The sequence below is a fragment of the Pistacia vera genome, unplaced genomic scaffold, assembly GCF_008641045.1.
Source record: "Pistacia vera cultivar Batoury unplaced genomic scaffold, PisVer_v2 Contig34, whole genome shotgun sequence".
Classification (NCBI taxonomy): domain Eukaryota; kingdom Viridiplantae; phylum Streptophyta; class Magnoliopsida; order Sapindales; family Anacardiaceae; genus Pistacia; species Pistacia vera.
The window spans coordinates 1,029,681-1,056,867 of NW_022196157.1; the positions used below are offsets into that span (position 1 = coordinate 1,029,681).

Sequence of the window (27,187 nt, forward strand, 5' to 3'; positions counted from 1 at the left end):
GACTCCACTCCATAACACTTTGAACTATTAGTATCATTATGCTGTCAACATCAACTTTCAGAAACTAAAAAGTCTAAGAAACCCAGTGAACAGAGATATTATACGATGCGTACAAAACAAGTAAATAATCGAAAGCTTGTAAATAACAATAGTATAACAAACTCTATCCCCATAAACACTTTGATACTATCATACAATATTAAATGTATATACTAAACAATATAATAACCAGAAATTGTACTATAAAATGGACAACTATATTGACTAATTATAGCAATAATGGAATTAATTTCAAACAAAAATAACCTAACAAACTGCACCCCATAAACACTTTGAACTGTTTATATTATAATCCTTTCAACTTCAACCTTTCAGTTACCATGAGTAACCATTCAAAATAATAATTTAATTGTATTGATTAAATCATGACATAACAAACTATTAAATGCATATTTTTGTGCTCACAATTTAACGGTCATAAATTTTTCTGTTTTTTAATTCAAACATGAGAGCAATACAAATGAATCTACAATTCACTGAGGGTCAACTTGGGAAAATGAGGCAATTTTAGATTGATTTTCCAAAGTAAATTAGTTGGGTGGACAAGAAAGCAAGGAAGAAGGGGTAAAGATATACTAATATTAGTAATAATTAACTGAATGTGAAGGGGTATAGATATATTAATATTAAAATTAATTAATAATAATAATTAATGTGCATGATTACATGTTTGGTTTGATGAATTTAGTCTGATTCATTGTTTACATCTATATAATTCTAAAGCACTTGATATTTGATTGCCACATAGGATCTCAGAAGCCCTATAATTGCTACAAGTGTCTGCATTTTATTGGTTTAAATTATTTGGTATTATTAAAAACAAATATCTATATAACAAGATACATTCAATATTTGTTGGATGTGTTTAATTAGATAAATACACTTCACATTCACATTAAATGTTCTATAATTATATATTTTATAATTAAAATTTAGTTTTATGATTATACGCTTTGTTCGATGAATTTAGTTTAATTCATTGTTTTTGTTTAATTGAATGTGAAGGTTAGGGGTAAAGATATATTAATATTAGTAATAATTAACTGAATGTGAAGGGGTATAGATATATTAATATTAAAATTAATTAATAATAATAATTAATATGCATGATTATATGTTTTGTTTGATGAATTTAGTTTCACTCATTAATTTTGTTTAATTGAATGTGAAGAGGTAAAGATATATTAATATTAATAATAATTAATTGAATGTAAAAAGGTACAGAAATATTAATATTAATTAATATTCATGAATGAATGTGAATATTAATGGATTGATAAGGTATTATTTTGAATTTCATGAATGTGAAAAGATACGTTGTATTAGTTAAATAACTCATTACTTTGAATCATATATATATATGTTGATATATTAACAGTTTGTTACATGATTTATCTGAATTGTACCAAGTATTTTAATTTTAATTTCAATGCTAATATTAATATTTACTTGATATATATGAATGTGAAGTGACATAATTATTACCATTTATGAATTCGAACAGGTACTTTGTATTAAAAGCAGGATTCATTAAATTAAAACTATGTATATGTCTATTATGTACTGATTTTTTGTGCGGTTTATCGCAACAAATAGAGGTGTTTATGTTGAATTTATATAGTTAAATAATTTCTCCTGGATCATAATATTTGTTCACGTTGCTTAAAATTACGTGGTGTCAAAGTTATTGAATTAGTTCGTCTATATTTCTTTGGTTGGCTCGGAATTGTTTACTGTTGTATTGCTATAATCCTTTTTGAATTTTTTTCCCAGGTATAAAACCTGATGATGGATAATGGTGATGAAGATATTACGAACGTAGTATTTGGGACATACAAAAAATTGAATATTTAAAAATTGAAGAGAAAGAGAAGCACATAATACTACTGTTATATTTATTTTTCTGAGAATTCTGTATTAATATTTATTATTCCTAATTTTTTTTTCTGTTATAAATTGTTAAAGATCAATATGAACAGACCAACAATATTCGATATAATGTACTTAAAAAATCATCCTTATTTTATCAACACCAATAAGCAGTAAACACGGAGACCAATTAACGACAATCATATAACGATTCTCAGCAACCTTTAAACATAAAAACCCAATTAAAAAAAAAAAAGAACAATCACAAAATGTTTTATTATAATCAATATTTGACATTTTTTTTGTGAAACAATAGTAATTTACAATTGTTTAAAATATTAAAATTCTATAATAAAATAAAATAATATAATAAATAAACCCGCGTAACGCGCGAGAATGTCATCTAATTTAGTCAAATTAGTAAACCTAGGTTATTAAAGGAAAATCACTACCTATTTTTGGTTTCAAAATCTTTTGGTATCAACTTGTCCGCTTCGTTCGGCCTAATTAATACTAATCAACTTAATCACGTACTTAATCACTAATTAATACTAAACACTCAGCGACATAGCAGTTGATAGACTCTCAGAATCAACACCAAAATCACTTCATTTTTCACAAATTACAACAAAACCCCCCAAGATGTTGATGCGATTCTCTTCTATTCAACGAGGTATCTTTTGATTTAATCTTCTTTTCTCCATTTATGTTCTTTTATTCTTCTTATTTTGATTTTGTTTAGTCTTTCTCATTTTGAAGCGAGGAATTTGAAGGCTGTGAGGCCTCAGATTTTTGCTAAGTTTTCTACAGCAGCTGAGCCGTCTTCAAAGCAGCCTAGCCCTCTGGTAACTCCGGATAATATTTTACCGGGAATTTACGATTTTTCTCCAGAAATTAGTATGAATTCTTGGTTGCTTGTATGTATTTATGATGTTATCTAATTAAATGGACTTTCAATGATTTCTGTTTGGTTCATTGTGAATTGTGTTGAGGTGGTTTATCTTGCGTTTTCTTTTGAAAAAGTGTGTGAAAGAGTAAGATGATTGAAAATCAATATTTTGAAATGCTATATTTGAATTTAACTCCATCAATCTAATTGCTTTATATATCAGTGGAATGAATGTGATTCATAGTGTTTAAGATTTGGAGTCTTACCAAAACAAAACTTCAAAACAAGTCTAATTTCATGCTTCAAAAAGAGCCTATGATTGGTGCTTCTACATTTTTGATCATCTCATTGTTGTGTTATTTTGTATCAGAGGGTTCCAAATCTAATGGTGGTGCTTTTGTTGATTCGCGATCATCTACGTCCATAGACGTTATAAACCCTGTAAGTATATGAATGCTACATTTTTTTTTTTTTTTTTTTTTTTTTCAATTTCATTTCTAAGCTTGTGTAGCAAGAAGATTGTGTTTTATAGGTTCTAATGGATTTATGATTGCCTTAGCAAAACCAGAAGTTGTTTCGCAAGTCCTTTAACTACAAATGAAGAGTTTAAAGCTGCAGTTTCTGCAGCAAAGCAAACTTTCCATCGTGGCGTAACACAACAATACAACCGTCAGCGTATCATGTTTAAGCTCCAAGAGCTTATTCGGAGAGACATTGTATGCTGTGCATAAGTTTGAGTTTCCTATTTGTATACATTTTTTATTCTTTTAAAAGAACCGTGAGTAATGGAATATTCTGCCATCTATTTTAGGATAAGCTGGCCATAAATATTACACTGAACAGGGAAAGACATTGAAGGATGCCAGGAGACGTTTTTCGTGGCCTCGGTGAGTTTCTATTGTCTATATTTGTTCTCTTACTAGATTTCATGTATGACGATGATCAAGCTCATTATTTATATGTAGGTCTCTTATTGTTATTTTTATTTTTCAATTAGAGGTGGTGGAACATGCATGTGGAATGGCAATCTGCAGATGGGGAGTATGTCCCCAATGTATCAATGGAATGATATATGTAGCATTAGAGAGCCTCTGGAGGTGTTGTGTGGTATTGTCCTTCAACTTCCCAGCAATGATTCCCATGTGGGTAAGCCCATTCCATAGTTTCCTTATTTGTTTGCTCTTCTCTCTCATTCAACAATTTTTTGCTGTACAGGCAGACCTGACCAGATATTAGAATGCTTTTGTATGTATTTACAGTTATCAGACAAAGGGTTGAAAGAATTACTTTTAAAACTCATTATTAGGATGAGTAGAAAGAGTTAGCTAGATTGGCTTTTAGGTTTTTCTTATGATCGCTTCCTTTTCACAAGTTTAAGGCAGTATGGGTTTTTGTAGTTTCAATTATTCATTTCTCGAAAAGAAGAATCTTTTACAGAAGTTTGATTTATTACTTTGCTCCAGAGTGTTCCAGTGGCTGTTACATGTGGTAATACTTTGTCTTAAAGCCATCGGAAAAAGATCCAGGTAAATCTGTTTTTAGTATTGTGGTGTATAAAGTTCCTTTAGCTTATCTGCTTTACAGTAGTGCTGAATATTATATAACCAAGATCATAGCAAAATCCTTGTTTGGACTTTAGCCGTGAATGATGTTGCTGGCGTCTAATGGATACAATATGTGTGAATGTGCAAAGCATCAATGATTAGGAATCGAAGGGATTGGCCATAGTTTTGTCAATTGCTTCATTTACCAAAGAAGTGCTTGAAAAACTAATTTTTGGCGTTATCATATTATTCTGGTAAACTCTTCATCGATCCAGAATTGTGCAAAGTCAGATGTACTTTGTAAATGTTGTCAATCACCAATTTGTATTTTGTAGGAAAGCAAATAATGTAGTTCCAGGGTTTTTGTTCTTTGGGTTTTAAAAAGGGCAATTAGTAATTAGACAAACAAATTGTTGTTATTCTGTTTTGCTATTATTATTATTTATTATTATTATTATTATTATTATGTTTATGTTTATGTTTTTTTGCTGAAGCAGAGATCATAATATATTATTTTGGATCTTACAAAGCACCAACAGAACTGTTGCATTTCAATTAATATCCCTGGTTCTAGTATAGGGTGTAAACATAGTTTTGGACCTTACCTATCAGATTAAGCTTTGGGTAAAGTGCTTAATTAATATAGAGTTCAGATCCAAGCGACCAAGTGGGCACATGTTAGAATCACGTTTATATTAGTTAAATTTACAAGAAGTTGTGTTTCTGTTTATTTTGTTTATGGCTGTGGTTTGCTGTGTTTCATAAGTGCCTTACATGTGAATGGGTATTTTAGAGCTTAAATATTGTTGTTAGAACCTATCTATCATCTTAAGTCTTGGGTGCGGTGGTTACAATATTGTTGTTTAATTTTTGTCTACTGTCTAATATGCCTTTGTTTCTTCTGTCTCACTCTCAGCACAAATCCTGAGTGTTGAAGGGTAATCTTGAGAGGTCATTTTCTGTTTAGACCCTAGGACTGTCAATAACGAGATCAAATCGTTTTGGAAATAATTCATGATTGACAGTCCAGCTTTAGCATGAGAAAAGTACGGGCTGACTTGCCCATATTGGTTGCTAAAATCTATGTCTAGGCCAACCTCAGCGTATCTAAACCATTTTCATTTTTGGCACTGATAACTTCAGTACATAGGCACTCATATGTATGATTATAGGCTTGCAAAGCACAAACTATGCATGCACGAGCATTACTCAGACAAAATCTATGGTTTCCATTTTCTAGGAGAATGGACAACAAATCACTCTGGTACTAGTAGTTATGGAAATTTCAGTATGCTTTCTGGCCATATAGTTTGATAAACCTTCTATGCAAAAATTCTGCTTGGCAGATTATCTTTGCTTTCACATGAAGGTCAGTTTAATATGATCTAGTTGACTCTATAATAATACGATAGGACCACTCCAATAACTCAACAATTAGGTTGGGCCATGGGTCTTTCATGAGTTGGGTAGAACTTCTTTAGAAAACCGGCTTGCCAAGGGAGGGTGCCCCAGCCTTTATAACCCACATGCCCACCCTTTTCCCTTTCAATGTGGGATCCTAACATTCCACCACGCTTCCGCAACCGACGTCCACGTCGGCCTCTTTACCCTCGTTGGCCTCTTTACCCCTTGGGTGACTACGCGAATCCCCTTTTCCCTTGGGCCTCCATGCCCTTTCTCGGGGTAGCAGCTCGAGCCCAAGGTCAGCCTGCCACGGGTCAGCCTGCCACGTGTGCGCTGCCACATAGGCGCAGGATCATGCTCTGATACCAATTGATAGGAACCCACTCCAATAACTCAACAATTTGGGTGGGTTGGGCCATGAGTCTTTCATGGGCTTGGGTAGAACTCTCCTTGAAAAACCGGCTTGCCAAGGGAGGGTGCCTAAGCCTTTATAACCCACATGCCCACCCTTTTCCCTTTCAATGTGGGATCCTAACATTCCACCACGCTTCCGTAACTGACGTCCACGTCGGCCTCTTTACCCCCGTCGGCCTCTTTACTCCTTAGGTGACTACGCAGATCTCCTTTTCCCTCAGGCCTCCATGCCCTTTCTTGGGGTAGCAGCCTGGGCCCAAGGTCAGCCTGCACGGGTCAGCCTGCCACGCGTGTGCTGCTACATAGGCGCAGGATCATGCTGTGATACCAATTGATAGGAACCCACTCCAATAACTCAACAATTTTGGATTGGGCCATGAGTCTTTCATGGGCTTAGGTAGAACTCTCCTTAGAAAACCGGCTTGCCTAGGGAGGGTGCCCAAGCCTTTATAACCCACATGCACACCCTTTTCCCTCTCAATGTGGGATCCTAACATCTGGGTGGGCATGTGGGTTATAAAGGCTTGGGCACCCTCCCTAGGCAAGCTGGTTTTCCAAGGAGAGTTCTAACTAAGCTCATGAAAGACCCATGGCCCAGTCCAAAATTGTTGAGTTATTGGAGTGGGTTCCTATCAATTGATATCAGAGCATGATCCTGCGCTTATGTGGCAGCGCACGCGTGGGAGGCTGACCTTGGGCCCGGGCTGCTATCCCGAGAAAAGGGCATGGAGGCCCGAGGGAAAAGGGGATCCGCGTAGTCACCTAAGGGGTAAAGAGGCTGAGAGGGTAAAGAGGCCGACGTGGACGTCGGTTGCGAAAGCGTGGTGGAATGTTAGGATCCCACATTGAAAGGGAAAAGGGTGGGCATGTGGGTTATAAAGGCTTGAGCACCCTCCCTTGACAAGCCGGTTTTCCAAGGAGAGTTCTATCCAAGCCCATGAAAGACTCATGGCCCAGTCCAAATTGTTGAGTTATTGGAGTGGGTTCCTATCAAATACCCATTTTAAATTCTTTGGAAACTCGAGTAGCTTTAACTTTGTAAAGTGAGCTTTATCTCAACTATTAATATGTGTGGTGTCACAAGATCAAATTTTCCTGTTCATATCATATGAATTAATTAATTTTTAATAGCTGTTATTTTATGATTCATGCCATTCGTTTTCTCCAATTTTCTATATTGCAAAGTTTCTGTTACAGATTGATCTATGTCCAGTTTTCCTTACTTCACTTCAAATTTTGTGCATTTACGTTAGAGTTTTCTTGGGTGTTCTTGCAGGGGCTTCTATAATGCTTGCAGAGTTAGCAATGGAGGCTGGTTTGCCGAATGGTGTTTTTGATTTGGTCTGGAACCAATGTATGTTCATATTGAAAACAATATGCTATTATGTATTTTGTTATCTTCACTTTTAACTGTTGAAGGTTTCAATGAAATTTTTGTTGAAGAAATCTATTTAATACTACAAGTCAATATCATATGTCCAGTGAAAAATGATTTTATATTTCACAATTGTATGAAGACCTGAAGTTATGATCTCCTATGAATAGATGTTGCTAATGTTGTATCTCTAATTTAATTGGTTTTCTTAATTTATTTCTTTGTCTCAGGATATTGTTAATGCAATTTGCGATGATGAGGATATCAGAGCTTTATCTTTTGTCGGTTCAAATACTGTAAGCTAATTTAGGAAACTCAGCTTCTTGAAATCCAATATGATGCTTCTGTACTTGACTCTGACAAGCAAAAGACAATAACATTAACTGAAATTGGTTATGCTCATCTCCGTGTATGAACATATAAATATAGTTTTAAGTATATCTGTATGCAATTGCTGAGGCTTCTTTCTTTGTCTAGGGCTTGATGTTAAGTTGATTATTTATCAGCCTATTATGTGTTGTTATTTTCTTCTCAACTCTCTCTTTTGTCCATTATTAAGTTTCTTAGACTCTAAATTTGAGTCTTTCTGGCTGATGCCAATTTCTTCTTGGGAGTTTTTGATTGTTGACTTTGGCAGTGACTTGGGTCCACCCAATTGTGGTATTACAGACGTGTGACTGCACTTCATGGTCTATTTAGGATCAGAAGGAGAAGGGGTTTTAAGGATATGATTTGGTTGAATGGGTGGTAGAGGCAACAATTATTTGAGTAGCTCTTTTGCTTCAAAATCTTTTAGCAGTTTAGACGGAATTGTATGTGTGGTATTTAGTTATATCAGGGTAAGAAAGCAGTGTTTATGTAGTCATAATACTGTGTGCTACAGTCTTCTTTTGTCCTTTTTTTATCATCATTTGATTTAAGTATCGTCAATTAGTTTGTCTTTGTTTTCTACTTGTTCTTTTGTTTTCTCATATATGTAATAATTGTAGTTTTTTATTTTTTTTTCTTGATGTCTTGTCATTATCTGTGAAGGCTGGAATGCACATATATGCAAGAGGATCAGCCACAGGGAAACGTGTTCAGGTAACTGCATTTTCTTTATTTTGGTAACAGTGATCGTTCTTTTATGGGCACAATATGATTTTTTTAATCATGTAATTTGGGGTTGACATTAATTGACTACTTGATTAACTATCGTGCTAGTCCAACATGGGAGCCAAAAATCATGGAATTGTCCTTCCTGATGCAAGCATAGATGCTACTTTAAATGCTTTGGTTGCTGCTGGCTTTGGTGCTGCTGGACAAAGATGCATGGCACTCAGCACTGTAGTTTTTGTTGGAGACTCAAAATCATGGTATTGCATGTTCGAACTTCATCTAATTTCAAGGGTTTTGTGAAGTACAATGGTGTTTTATATCCTTTTGCTGACTTGTTTCTCAGCATTTGCATGCTATGAAGATTATCCCTGGTATTGGATACTCAATGTTTTGAATTGTTCATTTAACACAAGATTTTCTTGGAAATTGCCAGGGAGGACAAACTAGTGGAGCGTGCAAAAGCTCTTAAAGTAAATGCTGGAGCAGAACCTGATGCAGACCTTGGTCCAGTTATTAGCAAACAGGTTAGTGTAATGTAAAATTCAGGAATTTCCATCTCTTCAGTACTAGCTCTATCAGTTTTCGCAGTCTCACTTCCAAGACTTCACTATGCATTATAACAAAAACTGCTGATCTTGCTGTTTTATGTTGTCCAAATAACAATCTTTTGATAGTCAAAGATTTACTTTCCGAAGTGATCTTGAGAAGTTTAATTGCTAAGTTTTTCTTGGGAATGCTTCTCTTACTGACAGGCGAAGGAACGAATATGCCGATTAATTCAAAGTGGTGTTGAAAGTGGTGCCAGACTACTGCTTGATGGGAGGAATATAGTGGTATTTTAAACTTCTTATTGATTATTTTTTGCTTCTTTATGACAGATCATGGTTATGTACTATCAATGGTTTTCTCATATCCATTTATGTTCAAAGTTGTCAATCAAATGTTATGCAAGAAGCATGCGACATGTACTGAGAAATATTAAATGATTAGAAATTACAAGAAAGTCAATTCTGATTTAGTAATAAATATATAAAGCTAGAAAGATCAAATGGTATAAAAGTAAAGTTGTCCAACTGGTCTTGTGTTCAACCCCACATTGCATCGGTTAAAGTTATAATAAGTTTATCTAGTGTTTCTTGTTGTAATTTGGATGAGATTGTGTTCGATGTATATGCCTTGAGCTTGAAGGGGTGTCTTAGAGCTTAGACGCTTTTGTTGCAACGTTATTTATAAGTTTAAGCTGAAGCTTTTTGCTGAAGTGGTAATATAAATCATTTATGAGAATATTAGAATAACATCTTATCGAAGTATTATTTCAACAAATTAATATCTTATCTTATTAAAAAGTATTAGTTTGACAACTTCATGATGACTGAAATCCCATCCATGGCTTTTACAATACACCTACTCTTAAATGGGAGCTTAAGCTCTGATAAACCTGCGGTGCATAAGGTGTACACCCTTAAGGGGCGTAATAGACATTAAGGAGGTTGTTACGGTGTAGGGTCCACAAATCACAGGTGTAGGGTGGGTAGGAGTCTGTTATGAGAATAAGAATTGTGTGAGTAAGGGCAATTGTGGAAAGGGTTAGTATATAAATAGGATGAGTCTTAGTAGCAGATTAGCCTAATTTTGGTGGTAAAATAGTGAAGTTTCCTGGCTTCTCGAAATGCTAGGATTTATGGCTACCGATTCATTCCATTCCATTATCTTCTGATTCCATTTGTTTTCTGCTATCTGATTAATATAAATATAGCTGAGGTTATACAGATTGTGTTTCTTGCATTATTATTGTTGCGGATTGGTTATGGATTGGGTTTGATTGCAGGTGAACATATCAATTGGTATCAGAGCCAGAGTGGGGAATGGTAAAATCCAAAATGGAGAATAGGATGGATAACGTGGAGAAGGAGATGAATACAATAAAGGAAGACATAAGTACCTTGAAGATTGACATGGGTAGTGTTAAGGAATATTTGACAGAAATGAGGGAATTAATGCGCATGAGAGAAGAAAGAGATGGAAGAAGAGACCGAGAAAGAGAGAAATCCTCTTCATCAGTAGAGAACCAGAACAGCGGTGGAGAAAAGGAACCAGATCGAGGAGACAGTGAGGAAGTTGGGAAAGAGGAGAAAAAGAACACATGCAAGCTGGAGTTGCCAATCTTTAATGGCGAAGATCCATATGGATGGTTCTTCAGAGCAGATCGTTACTTCACCATCAATCGTTATCAGGAGACAAAGGTGGTAGAAGCAGCAGCAGTTTGCATGGAGGGGAGAGCTCTGAGCTGGTATCAATGGGTTGAATCCAGAGCACCATTTCAGTCGTGGGATGCATTCAAAACAACACTGATTGATCGATTTCAGCCATCATTTACGGGATCTGCCTATGAGGCCTTAGTAGCATTGAAGCAAGATGGGACAGTCACGGAGTACCGAGAACAGTTTGAAGCCAACGATGCACCATTGAAGGATCTGGGTGAAGATCTGTTAAAGGGGATTTTTGCAAATGGGTTGAAGGAGGAAATTAAAGTTGAAATACAATTAACTCAGCCAACTTCATTATTTGGGCTGATGGACCAGCCCCACAGGGTTGAAGAAAGGAATTGGGTGTTAGAAAAGTATAGGCCCAAATCATTTAAAAATCAAATGGGTAGAGGGGAGCCTTATTCACGGGTCAGCCCAAACCTGGATGCCTCATGTTCTAACTGGTGGAACACCAGCGCAAAGCCCCCAGATCCCCTTTCGTTTTCGTCAAACTCCAACAAGGGGCCTGAGCGAAGGGAGAAGTCGACTGAGTCTGTGGGGTCCAGCAACCGGAACTTCCGACTACTCTCCGAGGCCGAAATACAGTTCAAAAGAGAGCGGGGCTGTGCTATCGCTGTGACGAAAAATTTGGGCTAAACCACAGGTGTAAGAACAAATCTCTGCAAGTGCTACTCCTCTTGGATGACGAAGATGCAAACCCACCAAAAATTGAGACAGAAACTGACGATGAACCTAACTGTAAAGGTAAATCTTTAGCTCTTTCGATGAACTCCATTGTGGGTATCTCTTCGGGAAAAACTCTGAAGTTAAAAGGGCAGATTGGGGATGAGAGTGGTGGTGTTATGGATAGTAGGGCTTCCCACAATTTCGTTTCCCATCAGATTGCACAGAAGCTAGGGTTAAAGGTGGATAAGGGGAAACCCTTTGGAGTAATGGTTGGGCATGGATGTACCATTCGGGGAGAAGGAATTTGTAGGGCAGTTAGGCTGAAACTCCAGGGGCTTGAGATCCAGCAGGAGTTTTTTCCGTTTGAATTAGGAGGTGCAAACGTTGTGTTGGGAATTCCATGATTGAGTAGTTTGGGAGATGTGAGTGCCAATTGGAAGAGTTTAATGACGGAGTTTGATTGGGAAGGAAAAAGGGTAAAGTTGCGAGGGGATCCTTTACTGGTGAAGACTGAAGTTTCACTGAAGACTATGGTCAGGTCCTTGCATTCAATGGGAACTGGCTACATAGTGGAGTTTGGAGCCATAGGGGTTGAAGGAAGATTCAATGCAGGAGGAAACTGATCCTAAAATATTAGAGGTGATAGAAAATTATCCCCATTTGTTTGACCAGAATCCTAAACTACCTCCCCATAGGGTCCACGACCATGCCATAGAACTCCAACCAGGTTCTAAACCCCCAAATATCAGGCCATACAAATATCCGTATTTTCAGAAGAATGAAATCAAAAAGCTGGTTGGGGAAATGTTGACTGCCGGAATTATTCAACCTAGTGTTAGCCCGTATGTCAGCCCTGTTCTATTAGTCAAAAAGAAAGATGGGAGTTGGTGATTTTGTGTGGATTACCGGGCATTAAACGACATTACGATACCCGACAAATTCCCAATTCCGACCATTGAAGAGTTACTTGATGAGTTGGCCGGGGCTACGATTTTCACAAAACTGGATTTAAAGTCAGGATACCACCAAATCAGGGTGCGCGAGGTTGATGTTCCAAAGACAGCCTTCCGCACTCATGAGGGGCATTACGAGTTCCTTGTTATGCCCTTCGGTCTCACTAATGCCCCCTCAACATTCCAAGCTTTAATGAACTCAGTGTTTAGTCCTGTCCTACACAAATTCATCCTGGTTTTCTTTGATGATATCCTTAAATATAGCCTTAGCGTCTCCACCCACATCCAACATTTACAGCTAACATTTCAGATTTTGCAAGAACACGAGTTGGTTGTTAACAAGAAAAAATGTTCGTTTAGCCAATCTAAGCTGGAGTATTTGGGTCACCTGGTCTCAGAAAGGGGAGTGGAGGCAGATCTGAAAAAGATTGAGGCCATGGTGTCTTGGCCACGACCATTAAATGTGAAGGGTTTGAGAGGATTTCTTGGGCTGACAAGTTATTACAGGAGATTTGTAAAAGCGTATGGTTCCATCGCACAGCCCTTCACTCAACTATGAAAAAAGACTCCTTCACTTGGAATGACTCAGCTCAATTGGCTTTTGATAGACTTAAGAAAGCCATGACTACTGTACCAGTTTTGGCAGCTCCATATTTCACACTTCCGTTTGAGATTCAGACAGACGAGGACCTAGGGCTGTTTCGGTGCAGCAGTCTCGCCCCATAGCCTTCCTCAGCAAGGCCTTTTCCCCTACAGCCAAGCTTAAATCGGTTTACGAGCGAGAATTGATGGCCATTGTCTTTGCGGTGAAGAAGTGGAGTCACTATTTGGTCGGTTGGAAATTCATAATAAAGACTGATCAGCGTAGCCTCCAATTTTTAACGGACCAGAGATCAAAAACCCCGGAACAACACAAGTGGATTTCCAAGCTCATAGGTTTTACCTTTGAAATTCAGTACTATCTAGGGGCTTCAAACAGAGTGGCAGACGCTATTTCAAGAAGAGAAGACGGGACTGAATTGGCCAACCGGACAGCCTTATCTATTTTTTGAGTATGAGGACATGGCGTCGGAGGCACAAACAGATCCGAAACTACGGGTAATCATACAAGACCTTCTTCCTGATTCTTCTAGTCGACCCAACTATCAACTCCGCAGGGGCTGCCTATTCTATAATAACAAGCTGGTAATTCCAAAAGGGTCCAGGTTTGTTTCAACATTACTTGCTGAGTTCCACCAAAGTCCTAGTGGAGGACACTCGGGTTTCTTCAGAACATATAAGAGAGTCTCCTCGGTGGTTTATTGGGAGGGTATTCGGGGAGATATACAATGCTATATCAAGGTCTGCACTACCTGTTGATGAGATCCTAACCTGCAACTTATCAAATACACTACAATCTAGCTACAGTCCAATCCAAATCACAATCAAAACAAGGAATCTTTATATTAATAGCAGCAAACAGTACATCTGAATAATATACCCAGACCCTGTTACAATATTCCACAATTGAGAATCCAGCAAATAAGCTAAGTAAAAGAGAAAACAAAATGATAATACTGACTTCGAGGGTCAGTCACCTCCCCTTCCCATTCTTAATCAACTTTTTCAATGCCCTCCCTTTTCCCTTCTTCGCCTTTTATTCCCTCCTAGCACCTAAGTTTACTTCTAACAGAATTTCTCCTCTCTCCAATCTCCTCAGGCCACCTGTCCCTTCATAACAAATTCTTCTAACCTCCTAAATGTCAATTATTCCCCTGCTTCTTACCCCACTTCTTCCTACGGTAAACTTTTCCCCTTGGTTGCTCATCATTACCCTCCCCAAGTAGAACCACCTTGTCCTCAAGGTGGAAGGAAGGAAACTGGCTAAGAATAGTTTCAAAATCTTCCCAAGTGTTTTCAAAGGAAGGTAAACCTTTCCATTGAATCAGTACCTCCCACTGTCCATTTAGGAGTTTGCTTTTCTAGAGAACAGCTTCAGGTTCAAGTTGTAGAATGAGGTCTTCATTGAGGCCTGCTGGTAAAGGCTGACTATTGGTTATAGGGAACGTAGCTTTTTTCAGTTACGAAACAGAAAGACATCATGAATATGTGCTGAGGATGGCAGTGCCAGCCTATATGCGACTGCCCCAAATTTTTTCGTGATGACAAATGGACCATAAAACCGTGGACTGAGCTTCTCATTATATCGACGGGCTAGGGACCGTAATCTGTATGGCTGTAACTTTAAATACACAGATTCCCCTACCTCAAATGTAACTTCTCAGCGATGAATGTCCGCGAAGTCTTCATGCGATGTTGGGCCTTAAGGAGATGGTCTTTTAACTTGTCAAGAACCTGATTGCACTGTTGGAGTTGCTGGTCAACTTCGTTGAAAACGGAAGTGTGGTCTGAATAACGCAACACTGTTGGGGCTTCTCGGCCATAGAGAGCCTTAAAAGGACACATGCCGGTGGAGCGGTTATACGTAGTGTTGAACCAAAATTCTACCCATGGAACCCATTTTGGCCATGATCGAGGTTGACCATTGACAAAGCATCCGAGATACGTTCCCAAGCAACGGTTTACTACCTCTGTCTGACCATCTGTCTGTGGGTGGTATGCCGAACTCATGTGTAATTGGGTCCTTGATTGTTTAAACAGTTCACTCCAAAAGTTACTCATGAAGACTCTATCTCGATCGGAGACAATGGTATGAGGAAACCCATGTAGGCGAACCACCTCTTTGATAAACAAATCAGCGACTATCTTGGCTGTGTAGGGATGTTTGAGGGTTAAAAAGTGACTATATTTAGTCAAACGATCCACTAAGACCAAAATTGTATCAACCCCGTTAGCTTTTGGAAGCCCCATAATGAAATCCATAGATACGTCTTCCCACACTTGGTTAGGAATCGGCAGCGGCTGAAACAAACTCGCTGGACTCATGCCATCATACTTATTTTGTTGGCAAACCGGGCAAGCAGTCACAAATTCTTTGATATCATGCTTCATTCCTTCCCAAAACACCACACTTGATAGCCGCTTATATGTTTGGAAGAATCCCGAATGGCCCCCGATGGGCTATGCATGAAATTCTTGTAAAATTTTCTGGATGTGAGGTCCAGATTTCGGCAGTACCAATCTGTTATGGTACAGCAGATGGCGGCCCAGTAACCTGAAAGGATGATGACTATTAGGGTCGATCAGGAGCTACTGTATTATGCCCCGTAACTTATCATCACCTTGAATGGCATCTTCCAAACCCTCCAGTCCTGAAAAGTAACTCACAAAAACAGCATCTAGTTCTACCGTCTCTGGCATCCGCGAAAGGGCATCTGCTGCCTTGTTCTGAGCGCCTGGTTTATATTGAATGATGAAGTCTAACCCAAACAATTTGATAACCCATTTTTGCTGATTTTCACTCAATAATTTCTACTCAGTGAGGAAGTGAAGACTATGCTGGTCTGTCCGAATCACAAAACGTCTACCTAACAAGTAATGCCGCCACTTTTGCACAGCTAGTACAATCGCCATTAATTCCCTTTCATAAACTGACTTCAACTTAGAGTTTAAAGACAAACCTTTGCTGAGGAAAGCAATTGGATGTCCTTGCATTAGCACAACCCCTAATCCACTTTCGGAAGCGTCGGTCTCCAGGACAAATTCTTGCGTAAAGTTAGGCATCCGAAGAACAGGAACACTGGTCATGAGTCGTTTTAATTCCTTAAAAGCCCCTTGAGTTGCTGTATTCCACACAAACGAATCTTTCTTTAATAGGGCAGTGAGTGGCAGGGCAATTTTTTCGTAATCTCGAACGAATCGATGATAATACCCCGTCAATCCCAAAAACCCTCTGAGTGCCCTGACGTCTCGCGGTTCTGGCTAGTTGATGATACTGTCAATCATAGAAGGATCAACCGATACACCCTGAGCTGAGACCACATGCCCCAAGTATTCCAACTGTGACTGCCCAAACTTACATTTTTTTTTATTGACCACCAGTTGATTGTCTAAGAGGATCTGCAGAGTAAGGCTAAGGTGTTTCACATGGTCGCCCATCTCCTTACTATATATTAGTATATTATCAAAGAAAACCAGCAGAAATTTTCGTAAATACGGTTTGAACACGTCATTCATCACTGCTTGGAAAGTAGTCGGTGCATTGGTGAGGCCGAATGGCATTACCACAAACTCATAGTGCCCCTCACGTGTCCTGAGGCAGTTTTGTGTGTATCCTCTGGTTTCACTCAGATTTGGTGATAACCGGACTTCAAATCAAGTTTCGAAAACACTGCCGCGCTTGCCAATTCATCAATGGCTGGAATGGGGAACTTGTCCGGAATGGTCACCTGGTTAACTGCCCTATAATCCACACAGAATCTCCACCCACCATCTTTTTCTAACCAACAAAATCAGGCTCGAGAAGGGGCTGATACTGGGTTTAATAATTCCCAACGCCAACATTTCCTTGACGAGACGTTCGATTTCGTTCTTCTGATAGTAAGGGTACCGATACGGCCACAGGTTTGGTGGTTGAACCCCTAGAACTAACTGAATGGCATGGTCTCTGGACCTGGCAGGTGGTAACCCCGAAAGTGGCTCGAACACTCGACTAAATATCTGTAACACCTCCAGCACCCGATCATCCACCTCCCCACTGTCATCACACTGTTTTTTAATCTGACCAAACTCTATCAAACACCTTTGTCCCTCACTCCACAATGCCTTGATCATAGCTTTGAGCGAAACCATGGTCTTATTCAGAGATGGGTCCCCACGCAGACATACAATCTGATCGTCCAGCTTAAATCTCATGATCTGCTTCCTCCAATCTGTGGTGGTCTCCCCTAACGTTTCCAACCATGCAATTCCTAGAACAACATCCGCACTGCTCATATCAAATGGAAAAAAATTCTGAATAATCGTTATCCCTTATAGCTCCATACAAACATTTCTACATTCTCCCTCACATCTCACGCTATATCCATCACCTACTCTGACCCCAAAAGACTGAGTTCCCATCACAAAAATTCCCAAGCCTGTAACCACCTTTGAACTAATAAAATTGTGGGAAGCCCCATTATCAATCAACACAATCAATTCCTTACCTTGGATTCTTCCCTTGAGTTTCATTGTTTTTGCGCCATGAATCCCTACCATCGAGCTCAGAGAAAGCTCAACTTGTTCCTGCCGTTGCTCCATTTCAGATTCTACAGACTCCCCACCACCAATCGGGTCTGAATCAGCCTCCTCTTCATCCACTAAAATGATTTGAAATTGCTTCTCACCACATTTGTGCCCAAACGAAAACTTACCATCACATCTGAAGCAAAGACCTTTCTCTTTTTTCCATTGGATCTCTACGTCTGTCATTTTTCGTAATGGGAAGTCTCTTCTCTGGAAGTTAGGTCGTTCATAGGGGCGAAAAGACGATGGGTTGTAGTGCGTCGATGAGTCTTGTACTGAGGTTTCCGGCGATCTTCGAATGAAGTTGGAAGATTGGTGTGATTTTAGGGATTCAGACGTGTTAGGGAATTTTGGGTTTAGGTGATTTTCGAATCTGTTCGTGTTAGGGAATTTTGGGTTTGAGCTACTTTCAAATCGGGTCAAGTTAGGGCTATCCAATCGAGTCATGGGTCTGGGTCCATTTGAAGGTCCAGGCCCCATAATGCGTGTGGGTTTAATTGTTCCCATTTGGGCCTCCTCTATTGCTTGATTCCTCTCTTCAATTCGTTGGGCCAGGTCTATTATTTGCATTAATGTTGTGGGCTGGGCTAAACGAACTTCAGCCCTTCAATTTTTAACCCATTGATAAATGCTGCTTGCAGTATCTCTTCCCTCTCCCCTACTAGCAATGCCGCGACAGCTTCAAATTGACGTTGAAACTCCATAACTGAACCAGTCTGCTTCATGGCCATTAATGACTCATACGGGTTGAGCTCTTGAGACCCACTAAATCTTTGAAGTAGTGCCAGTTTAAACATAGCCCATGAACTTGCCGGAGTTCTGGATTCCATCCACTAGAACCAATTAATAGCTTCACCCTCCATACAGACAACTGCTGCTGTCATTTTTCCTTCCTCAGTTATTCCATTGAGGCGGAAGTAGCGCTCTACTCTAAAGACCCATCCGTAAGGATCTTCACCAGAAAATATCGGCATTTCCAACTTTCTTCTTGTCACTTCATTACGGTTTTGGTTACTGTTGCCAGACCCGCTTGCTCCATTTGTATTTTCTTCCAGCTGAGACCGAAGATTTTCCGATGAACGCATCTCAGTTCTCCCTTCTTCTTCCTCATCCTTTCTTCACACCCATGACTGTATCTCAACCAAACATTCTCGAATGGTGCCCATCTCAACTCCTAACTTCGTAACTTCTTTTTCCACGTTATCAATTCTGGACTCCATTCTTGTCAAGACCATACCCCAGAACTTAGTGCTCTGATACCACTTGATAAGATCCTGACCTGCAACTTATCAAATACACTACAATCTAGCTACAGTTCCAATCCAAATCACAATCAAAACAAGGAATCTCTATATTAATAGCAGCAAACAGTACATCCGAATAATATACACAGACCCTGTTAATATTCCACAACTGAGAATCCAGCAAATAAGCTAAGTAAAAGAGAAAACAAAATGATAATACTGACTTCGAGGGTCAGTCACCTCCCCTTCCCATTCTTAATCAACTTTTTCGATGCCCTCCCTTTTCCCTTCTTCCCCTTTTATTCCCTCCTGGCACCTAAGTTTACTCCTAACAGAATTTCTCCTCTCTCCAATCTCCTCAGGCCACCTGTCCCTTCATAACAAATTCTTCTAACCTCCTAAATGTCAATTATTCCCCTGCTTCTTACCCCACTTCTTCCTACGGTAAACCTTTCCCCTTGGTTGCTCATCACCTGTCAACTAAACAAACAGTCATCGTTAAAACCAACCAGACTCCTACAGCCCCTGCCCATTCCAAATCAGGTTTTTGAGGATCTCTCCATGGACTTTATCGGCGGACTACCACGTTCGAAAGGAGTGGATACCATTTTTGTGGTTGTTGACTGCCTTACCAAATACAACCATTTTTTTTGTCTTGGTCACCCCTACACGACAAAGGATGTGGCTGCCATATTTGTTAAAGAAGTGGTCAAGCTCCACGTCTTCCCGAATTCCATTGTTTCTGACAGAGACACTTTTTATGAGTCAATTTTGGCAGGAATTGTTCAAAGCTGCTGGCACTGTCCTGAAATTTAGTTCGGCTTACCATCCACAAACAGATGGACAAACGGAGGTGGTCAATAGGTGCCTCGAGGCTTATCTCTGCTGTTTCTACAGTTCTTAGCCACGATAGTGGCCTATGTGGTTTACTTGGGCAGAATTCTGGTACAACACAACTTATCACAGCTCCATCCGAATGACCACCTTTAAAACCCTCTATGAAGAGATCCCCCCACCCTTTTAAAATTTACAGACTACCCCTCAGCCGTGGAAGATGTAAATGAACAAATGAATGAGAGGAATTCTATGTTAAAGGAGCTTAAGGATAATTTAGCTTTAGCTCAAGCTCACATGAAGAAAAATGCTGACCTTCATCGGCGAGACGAGTGCTTCCAGCCTGGTGACTCAATTTTTCTGAAGCTACAGCCCTACAGGTTTAAATCTCTTGCCCGGAAGATGAATGAAAAACTCAGTACCCGCTTCTATGGTCCTTACACTTTTTTGGAACGAATTGGACCAGTGGCTTATAAACTGGACCTGCCTCCCACGGCCCATATTCATCCTGTCTTCCATATTTCTCAGCTCAAGAGGAGCTTACATCAATCGGTGCCCATCCAACCCCTACCGGAATCACTTTCGGAAGACCTGGAATTACTGGTCCAACCAGCCACAGTTCTCTCTATGCATACTCTATTAGATGGCTCTAAGGAGGTCCTCATCAAATGGCAGAATTTACCTAAGTTTGAAGCCACTTGGGAACCATATGAAGTGATTAAAACGCAGTTTCCTCAGTTTCACCTTGAGGACAAGGTGACTTTTCAGGGGGGGGTTTATTGATAAACCTACGGTGCATAAGGTGTACACCCTTAACAAGCGTTATAGACATTAAGGAGGTTGTTACGGTGTAGGGTCCACAAATCACAGGTGTAGGGTGGGTAGGAGTCTGTTATGAGAATAAGAATTGTGTGAGTAAGGGCAATTGTGGAAAGGGTTAGTATATAAACAGGATGAGTCTTAGTAGCAGATTAGCCTAATTTTGGTGGTAAAATAGTGGAGGTTCCTGGCTTCTCGAAATGCTAGGATTTATGGCTACCGATTCATTCCATTCCATTATCTTCTGATTCCATTTGTTTTCTGCCATCTGATTAATATAAATATAGCTGAGGTTATACAGATTGTGTTTCTTGCATTCTTATTGTTGTGGATTGGTTGTTTGTGGGTTCCTTGCATTATTATTGTTGCGGATTGGTTGTGGATTGGGTTTGATTGCAGGTGAACGTATCAAGCTCCAAAGGTGATAACTTTTGCTGATCACTCTGTCTTCATCAAAAATTCGTCATTTTGACATATGGAAGAATAACTGAATTAAAAGAAATGAAAGAAAATAAATATAAGCCACCACCCTCCCTGGCCTGCTTTGATCAATGAAACAAACACACTGGAACTGAAAGCTAATAGCAAACTTGTCTTTCAATTTCTCTCCAAGTGGTCTATTTTGTCATTGATTGGGTAATTTGCATTACTCAACAGCATTAAGTTTTAGAATGAAACCAGCTTGCTTTTTATGGTGACAAACAGGTTCCAGGATACGAGCATGGGAATTTTATTGGTCCCACTATCTTAACTGATGTCACAGCTGACATGGAGTGTTACAAGGTATGTTTGTTTTCTTTCTATGATACTTTGCTATGTACTCTTAAGATGTGGAAAATTTATTATTCCTAGTAGATGAAGGGATTGCGAGTTTCAAATTGGCATAAACTTAACAATACTTTACATCCTGCTTTGCAGGAGGAAATCTTCGGCCCAGTTCTTCTTTGCATGCGGGTTTGTTGATTGCTCCTTTTCTCTTTCTCTGCCTATTATGCTTCTCTTTACTTGTTATGGTAGTTCTTGACATATGTTTTTGTATCCCTCTTAACATTTAGGCTGACAGCTTGGAAGAGGCCATAAACATTGTTAACAAAAACAAGTAACTCCTTTATTATTACCCTTTTTTTTAGAAGAAACAATTACAATACACTATCCCTTTTGAAATTGCATTCAAGTTGTATTTCTCTTACAGATATGGTAATGGAGCTTCTATTTTTACATCATCTGGCATAGCTGCAAGGAAATTCCATACTGAGATTGAGGCCGGGCAGGTAAAAGTCAACCCTATCAGAAATTACATTTAAATTGGACAATTATAGTTAAAAGCTGCAAGTTGTAGGTATCACTTTTCCAGCATATATTAGTCCCCTCCCCCTTTTTTCTTTGATTGAAACTAGATTGCAAGATAAAAGAAAGCACTTGTTTCACTGCCAAATTAGATATTAATTTTCGGTTGAATAGCGAGCGTGCATTGGTTATATTCAAATTCTCATAATAGTAGGTTCAACTAAAGTGAGTTCATTCTGCTTGGAGTTTTATATGAAATTCCTAACAAGTTTGCTCTGATACAGGTTGGCATCAATGTGCCAATACCAGTTCCCTTGCCCTTTTTCTCATTTACGGGATCCAAGGCATCTTTTGCAGGCGATCTTAATTTTTATGGTAAGATTTTCCTAGGAATATTTTTGCCCCTGTCTGCCCCGTCTCTACTAGATATACTACTTGCTTAAAGATGGCGAAATAGGGTGAATCTTATGAACTCGCGAGTTTTTATACTGCAGGCAAGGCTGGAGTTAACTTCTACACCCAAATCAAAACAATAACTCAACAATGGAAGGATTTACCTGGTGGCAGTGGAGTTTCACTTGCAATGCCAACTTCTCAGAAGTAAATATGGTTGCAATGAGTGTAATTCTATGGCATTCTGCAATTTGTGTGAACCCTTCAATAAATTAATACCAAATCTCTCTCTCACTCTTGTATATATGCGCCTTTCGCTCTCTTTAGTTTTCTGTTTTCTTTGGTGGAATTGCAACTTAAACGGGAGCAGATAAATTCAACCAATAATAAAAATGGAATTCAAAATGTTTTGCTTCAAACATGTTAAGCAATTCTGCTCTTGGAACTTTGTGACAGTGATGAGTTTTATTAAATAGCAAGACTTAAAAGGCTGATGTTTTGGTATATAAGCATGCTTAATAGGGATGCCCAGATTTTTATTCTTTGCAATGCCCTATTTAGTAATCTCGAGTACTTAAACGCTATTGCTAGAAAATAAAATATATACCTTTTTTCACTTTGAAACTGAAATAATGTCTTGATGATTCTTTCTTTACGTCTTAGGTGTTATAGGTTGAAGCTATTTTTCTTCAACCCTTCTTGGATGGTATGCTAAACTTGAATCAATGTCTGGATAATCCATCATATATATATATATATATATATAAAATAAAAAAAATAAAAAATAAAAAATAAAAAATAAAAATTGAATACTTGTCAGTTGTCAACGCTACATTTACTGAGACTCCTCTATAACTACAAATGACCATCATAGTACTCTACCATGTTGCATCAACAAAACAATTGTGGGGAATTGTGACAATACCAGGACTAAAATCTTGATAATATTTTCCGAGGAACAATTTTTTTAACACTAAGTTAATAGTGTACAAAAACTCGGTAATATGGTAAAAAACATAACTAACGTTGTTCATTACTAATGTAGCATTGCACGATATCGAAAAATTCATTCTTACCGATTCAGGTTCCACCCTTAAGTTGTGCAACCTGGGCCAAGTGCTTCCTTCCCTTAAGGTGACATTGCATATCATGCTTACTATTGCAGCTTCTATTGCATATTCTGCACCAAAATAGTGACTGCTTATGCTCATCAACACACTTATACTTGATGTTCTCTTGCTGCTGTTGCAACTTTCTCTGTCTCCGGCTCTGTCTTCGACTGGATGTTGATGCACCATTCTCCAGCTCCTGCACAGTTTTATCAGATTTCTTATGCTCTGAAGCAGAATTTTTTGTTTTGGATGGCTGGTTCTTTTCTTTCAGCTCCTTACATGTTTCTCTGTGTCGTCTTCCCCGAAGATGTGAGTTGAGTGTTGTCTCACTTTGGGTTGTCACTTGACATATAGGACAAGTCCACTCCCTCTGGACTCTCATAGTAACTGGTATTTCACAAAAATCTCTAACTGCTTCCACTGTATCTGAGATTTCTTTAATTTCCCCAGCCACAAGTTTCTTGTTCTCGGTCTGAGAGAGGCCAGGCTCTGTTCGAGTAACCTGTTAATAGTGAATGCAGAATATCATTGCTTGATCAGTTCATTACAAATGTAGTAAAAGCATGTAAACATAGTAGTCAGAAAGAGAACAGTGTTGGTGTGCGTTATGAAATTAAAAGAAAATTAAAGGAAAAAGGGGAAGAGAAGGGATTAAGCAGTTGCCAAAGTAACCCCTGAGTTATTTTACTAGTTCATAGAGTTCTGACTTCTGACTAAGGGCTACTATAGAGTCCCATAACCTTGATAGTAATATAACATCCTAAGTAGGAGATCCCAACGAAAGATAAATCTCTAATTTAACTCAACCTCTGATTAGATAAGCAACAAATTAATGATATGTACAAATAGTCATTGGTCAATTAATATCAACCAAGTACAGCTTGATTGGAAATGGTTATTGCAATGCTTCAGTAACTAAGATCTTTTTTAAGTTAAAGAAGCACCATAATTATAAACCTTGTATCAAATTCCCTCTAAGTATTTACATAAGTAAGGATGAAATTCCAAAGTAGTGTTGCATGCATTTATAAGTTGTCTATGGTCATTGTCAGCATACCTTGACTTTCCATACAAATCAAGCATGCTTCAAAGCAAATTCACCATTCAAGTGCATTAGAATGTATTGTATAAAAGATGTTTAAATACTTTCATTTACGGTTGAAGGGTTTTAGATAAAAGATGAAATAATTTTAATCCAATGTTCTATAATAAACTGTTATCAAGAGTCATAGGCTTTATGCATACCAATTTTAGTTAGATAGTCTACTTTCCAAGACTGGTTTTTTTTCTCAGAAAACGTTGAGCAGTAAAGTAAACTTTCAAATAGATGGCAGTAGAAATTTTACTTGCTTTGCAGCATCCACATCCTTTTTCTCAGTTACTTTCTCCACAAAATTGTTGGCACTCTGCACTTTCACTGCATCAAGGTGGAAGGATTAGCTCCTTATAAATTTTATTTAGTAAAACAGTAAATTTTTTCAACACTAACAACATTTAATTACATTTTGCAAAGATGAGATGTTCATACTTTGTAATAATGTAGACATCAACACCAGAGAATCAACGACTAAAATAGCATCACATACCTTCACTAGCAACCTCCAAAGGTTGAGGTCCATTCTCTTTCACATATCTCTTGAACTCAGTAGCCAAATTATTTCCCTCGGTGACGAACTCCTGACTCTGCTTGAACTGGTTATTGAGGAGAAAATTTGTGTCCACGAGGAGGCATGGGCGAAGAAAATGTTGGTAGACATAAAAAGCACCATCGAAGTTTGGTATCACCAACAAGAAGGAGATTATCATCTTGATGTAAGGCCAAAATGGTACCCTGTCATGTAATCATAAAATAGCAAATGAGAAAAATAATCAATATATTGAATTCACTGAAGTAGATCACTGTATTTTCATCCAATTGCCAGCATTTTTAACAACTCTAGCAGTCAAATTGAACAGACAAAATACATATAGGAAAATATGGAACTGAATCTTTATAGTTTAAGACAGTTATACACTATTTTATGATGAGCATAAACTGATTTCCCACTTTAGTAGTTGAAATTCACTTTGCATATTTAATTGGATCCCAAATAGAGCTAAATGCTAATTACTTACCATTGGAGCAGCCTCACAAAAGCATGTTCAAAAAGGAAAATTAATGAAAAGAGAATCCAATAAGCAACCAACTTCTTAGGATCCGAGTTTGAATCACTCTCAATCGTCCGTATAGAAGCACACCTGTAGATTAAGAACAAGACTCGTCATCCTTATGATCATTCATCAAATTAAGGCAACCAATAAAGAACCCATGACCAAAGATATATACTTACAGAGGATAAACCACAGAAAGCAGAGGCCTGCACACAAGGAAAAGGAAAAATATTAATTTAATGCCCTGAACCGAAACATTAAACTAAAGAATGCAAATCATTTTAACATCAAATTAAATCTTTTAATACATACCATGCAAGAAGATCAAGCCATTTCACTACAAACTTGGCAATACTAACAAAATCCATCCCCAATTCTATCTCTCTTTCTGTAAGTTTCTTAGTTTTTATTCTTTTCTTGCTTAAGTGGAGCTTCACTTTCATGCTAAGGTACTAAACTTTAAAGAAACACTCTGATCTGTGTGTTCAATTACACTGTGAAAGCCAACTTTAAAGGACAAAAATGAGTGAATTTCAAATACCTCCTTCAAGTTTAACAAAGTCACCAAACCTCCAAACATTTCATAAAGTAACCTAACTCTCCCAAGGTTTTTTGTGCAAATACCTTTATACCCTCAATTATAGCATATTTTTCAATTCAACAAGTACACATTATTAAATAATGATTTTTTAATGATAAAAATGAGCAATAATTGAAAGTAAAAAAAATGAACAAAATATATAATAATTTCTATAAATAAAAAAACTCAACTATCTTATTTGTAGTGTAATACTGTTTTACATCAAGTCTTTTACAATTAGGGACACGTGCCAACTTAGAGATAGAAGTTTTCCAAATATACTTTGCAACAAATCCGGTAATTTTAATGTGATTTATCATTTTACCCTTAGAATACTACTTCCCCTTAATGTAGAAATTAGGTGTTTTTATTACTTTATGAAACATTAGGGTGTGCTGGAATTTTGTTAAACCCGAAGGAGGTATTTGTTATGAAAAAAATATAAGCGGCCTTTGAGTTTTTCCACAAATGACAAAACTGTCCCGTGATTTATCGTCGTCTTTGGTATTCTCTAGCATTCCTATACTCGCAGATGCATGAGAGTGATTATAACGCACTTTATTATACTGACACATCAACTTATGTTATTTTGTAAAGGAAAAGCATGGGGAGTTTAGAAAATTAAAAAGGTGAGAGATGATGGTGAGGTTGATTCGTACGGACAGAAGAATGAAGAGAAAGGCGACATGCAATATAAGTATATTTTCTTTTCAGCTTGACGTGTTTCGAAATTGAAATTAAGAATTTATCATTTATTAAAATTATAAATACAAATTAGTGTATCATAAAATAAAAACTTATTTTACAAAATTACTCCTTTTGACTTGATAATTTATAATAAGTAATTAGGACCTTTGACCAGTTGACCTTGGATGTTTGGATAAATTCCTTTAATATTAATGGTTTAATCAACTTAACATTGATTGTTTTCACATTGATCTTTGATTTTAAGATTTTTAATGCACAATAAATAGTATATTATATTATTATTTGATACTCTCAATATTAATAAATTAAAAAAAAATTAGCAAAATTAAACAAACATATAGTAATCTACATGCG

General features: G+C 37.9%; 2 protein-coding genes and 1 pseudogene across 3 annotated transcripts; 2 read left to right on the plus strand and 1 right to left on the minus strand.

The window, feature by feature from the left end:
• Nucleotides 1-2,492: 2,492 nt before the first annotated feature.
• LOC116138294 lies at nucleotides 2,493-22,586 on the plus strand (annotated as a pseudogene).
• LOC116138295 lies at nucleotides 10,302-21,025 on the plus strand. The gene is made up of 2 exons (XM_031424010.1): nucleotides 10,302-11,664; nucleotides 21,002-21,025. The coding sequence occupies exon 1, from the start codon at nucleotides 10,519-10,521 to the stop codon at nucleotides 11,554-11,556; it is 1,038 nt and encodes a 345-aa protein (XP_031279870.1). The 5' UTR covers nucleotides 10,302-10,518; the 3' UTR covers nucleotides 11,557-11,664; nucleotides 21,002-21,025.
• A 524-nt stretch (nucleotides 22,587-23,110) lies between the features above and the next one.
• LOC116138288 (HVA22-like protein a) lies at nucleotides 23,111-26,012 on the minus strand. 2 transcript variants are annotated; one of them, XM_031424003.1, is made up of 7 exons: nucleotides 25,858-26,012; nucleotides 25,725-25,751; nucleotides 25,510-25,632; nucleotides 24,981-25,225; nucleotides 24,741-24,811; nucleotides 23,674-23,896; nucleotides 23,488-23,590 (listed from the first exon to the last, which is right to left on the minus strand). In XM_031424003.1, coding segments are annotated over exons 1-7 (822 nt in total). In that variant the 5' UTR covers nucleotides 25,989-26,012; the 3' UTR covers nucleotides 23,488-23,588. The 2 variants fall into 2 exon arrangements, with proteins under 2 accessions (XP_031279862.1, XP_031279863.1); XM_031424002.1 differs by having other exon boundaries at nucleotides 23,111-23,896.
• Between the last annotated feature and the right edge of the window lie 1,175 nt (nucleotides 26,013-27,187).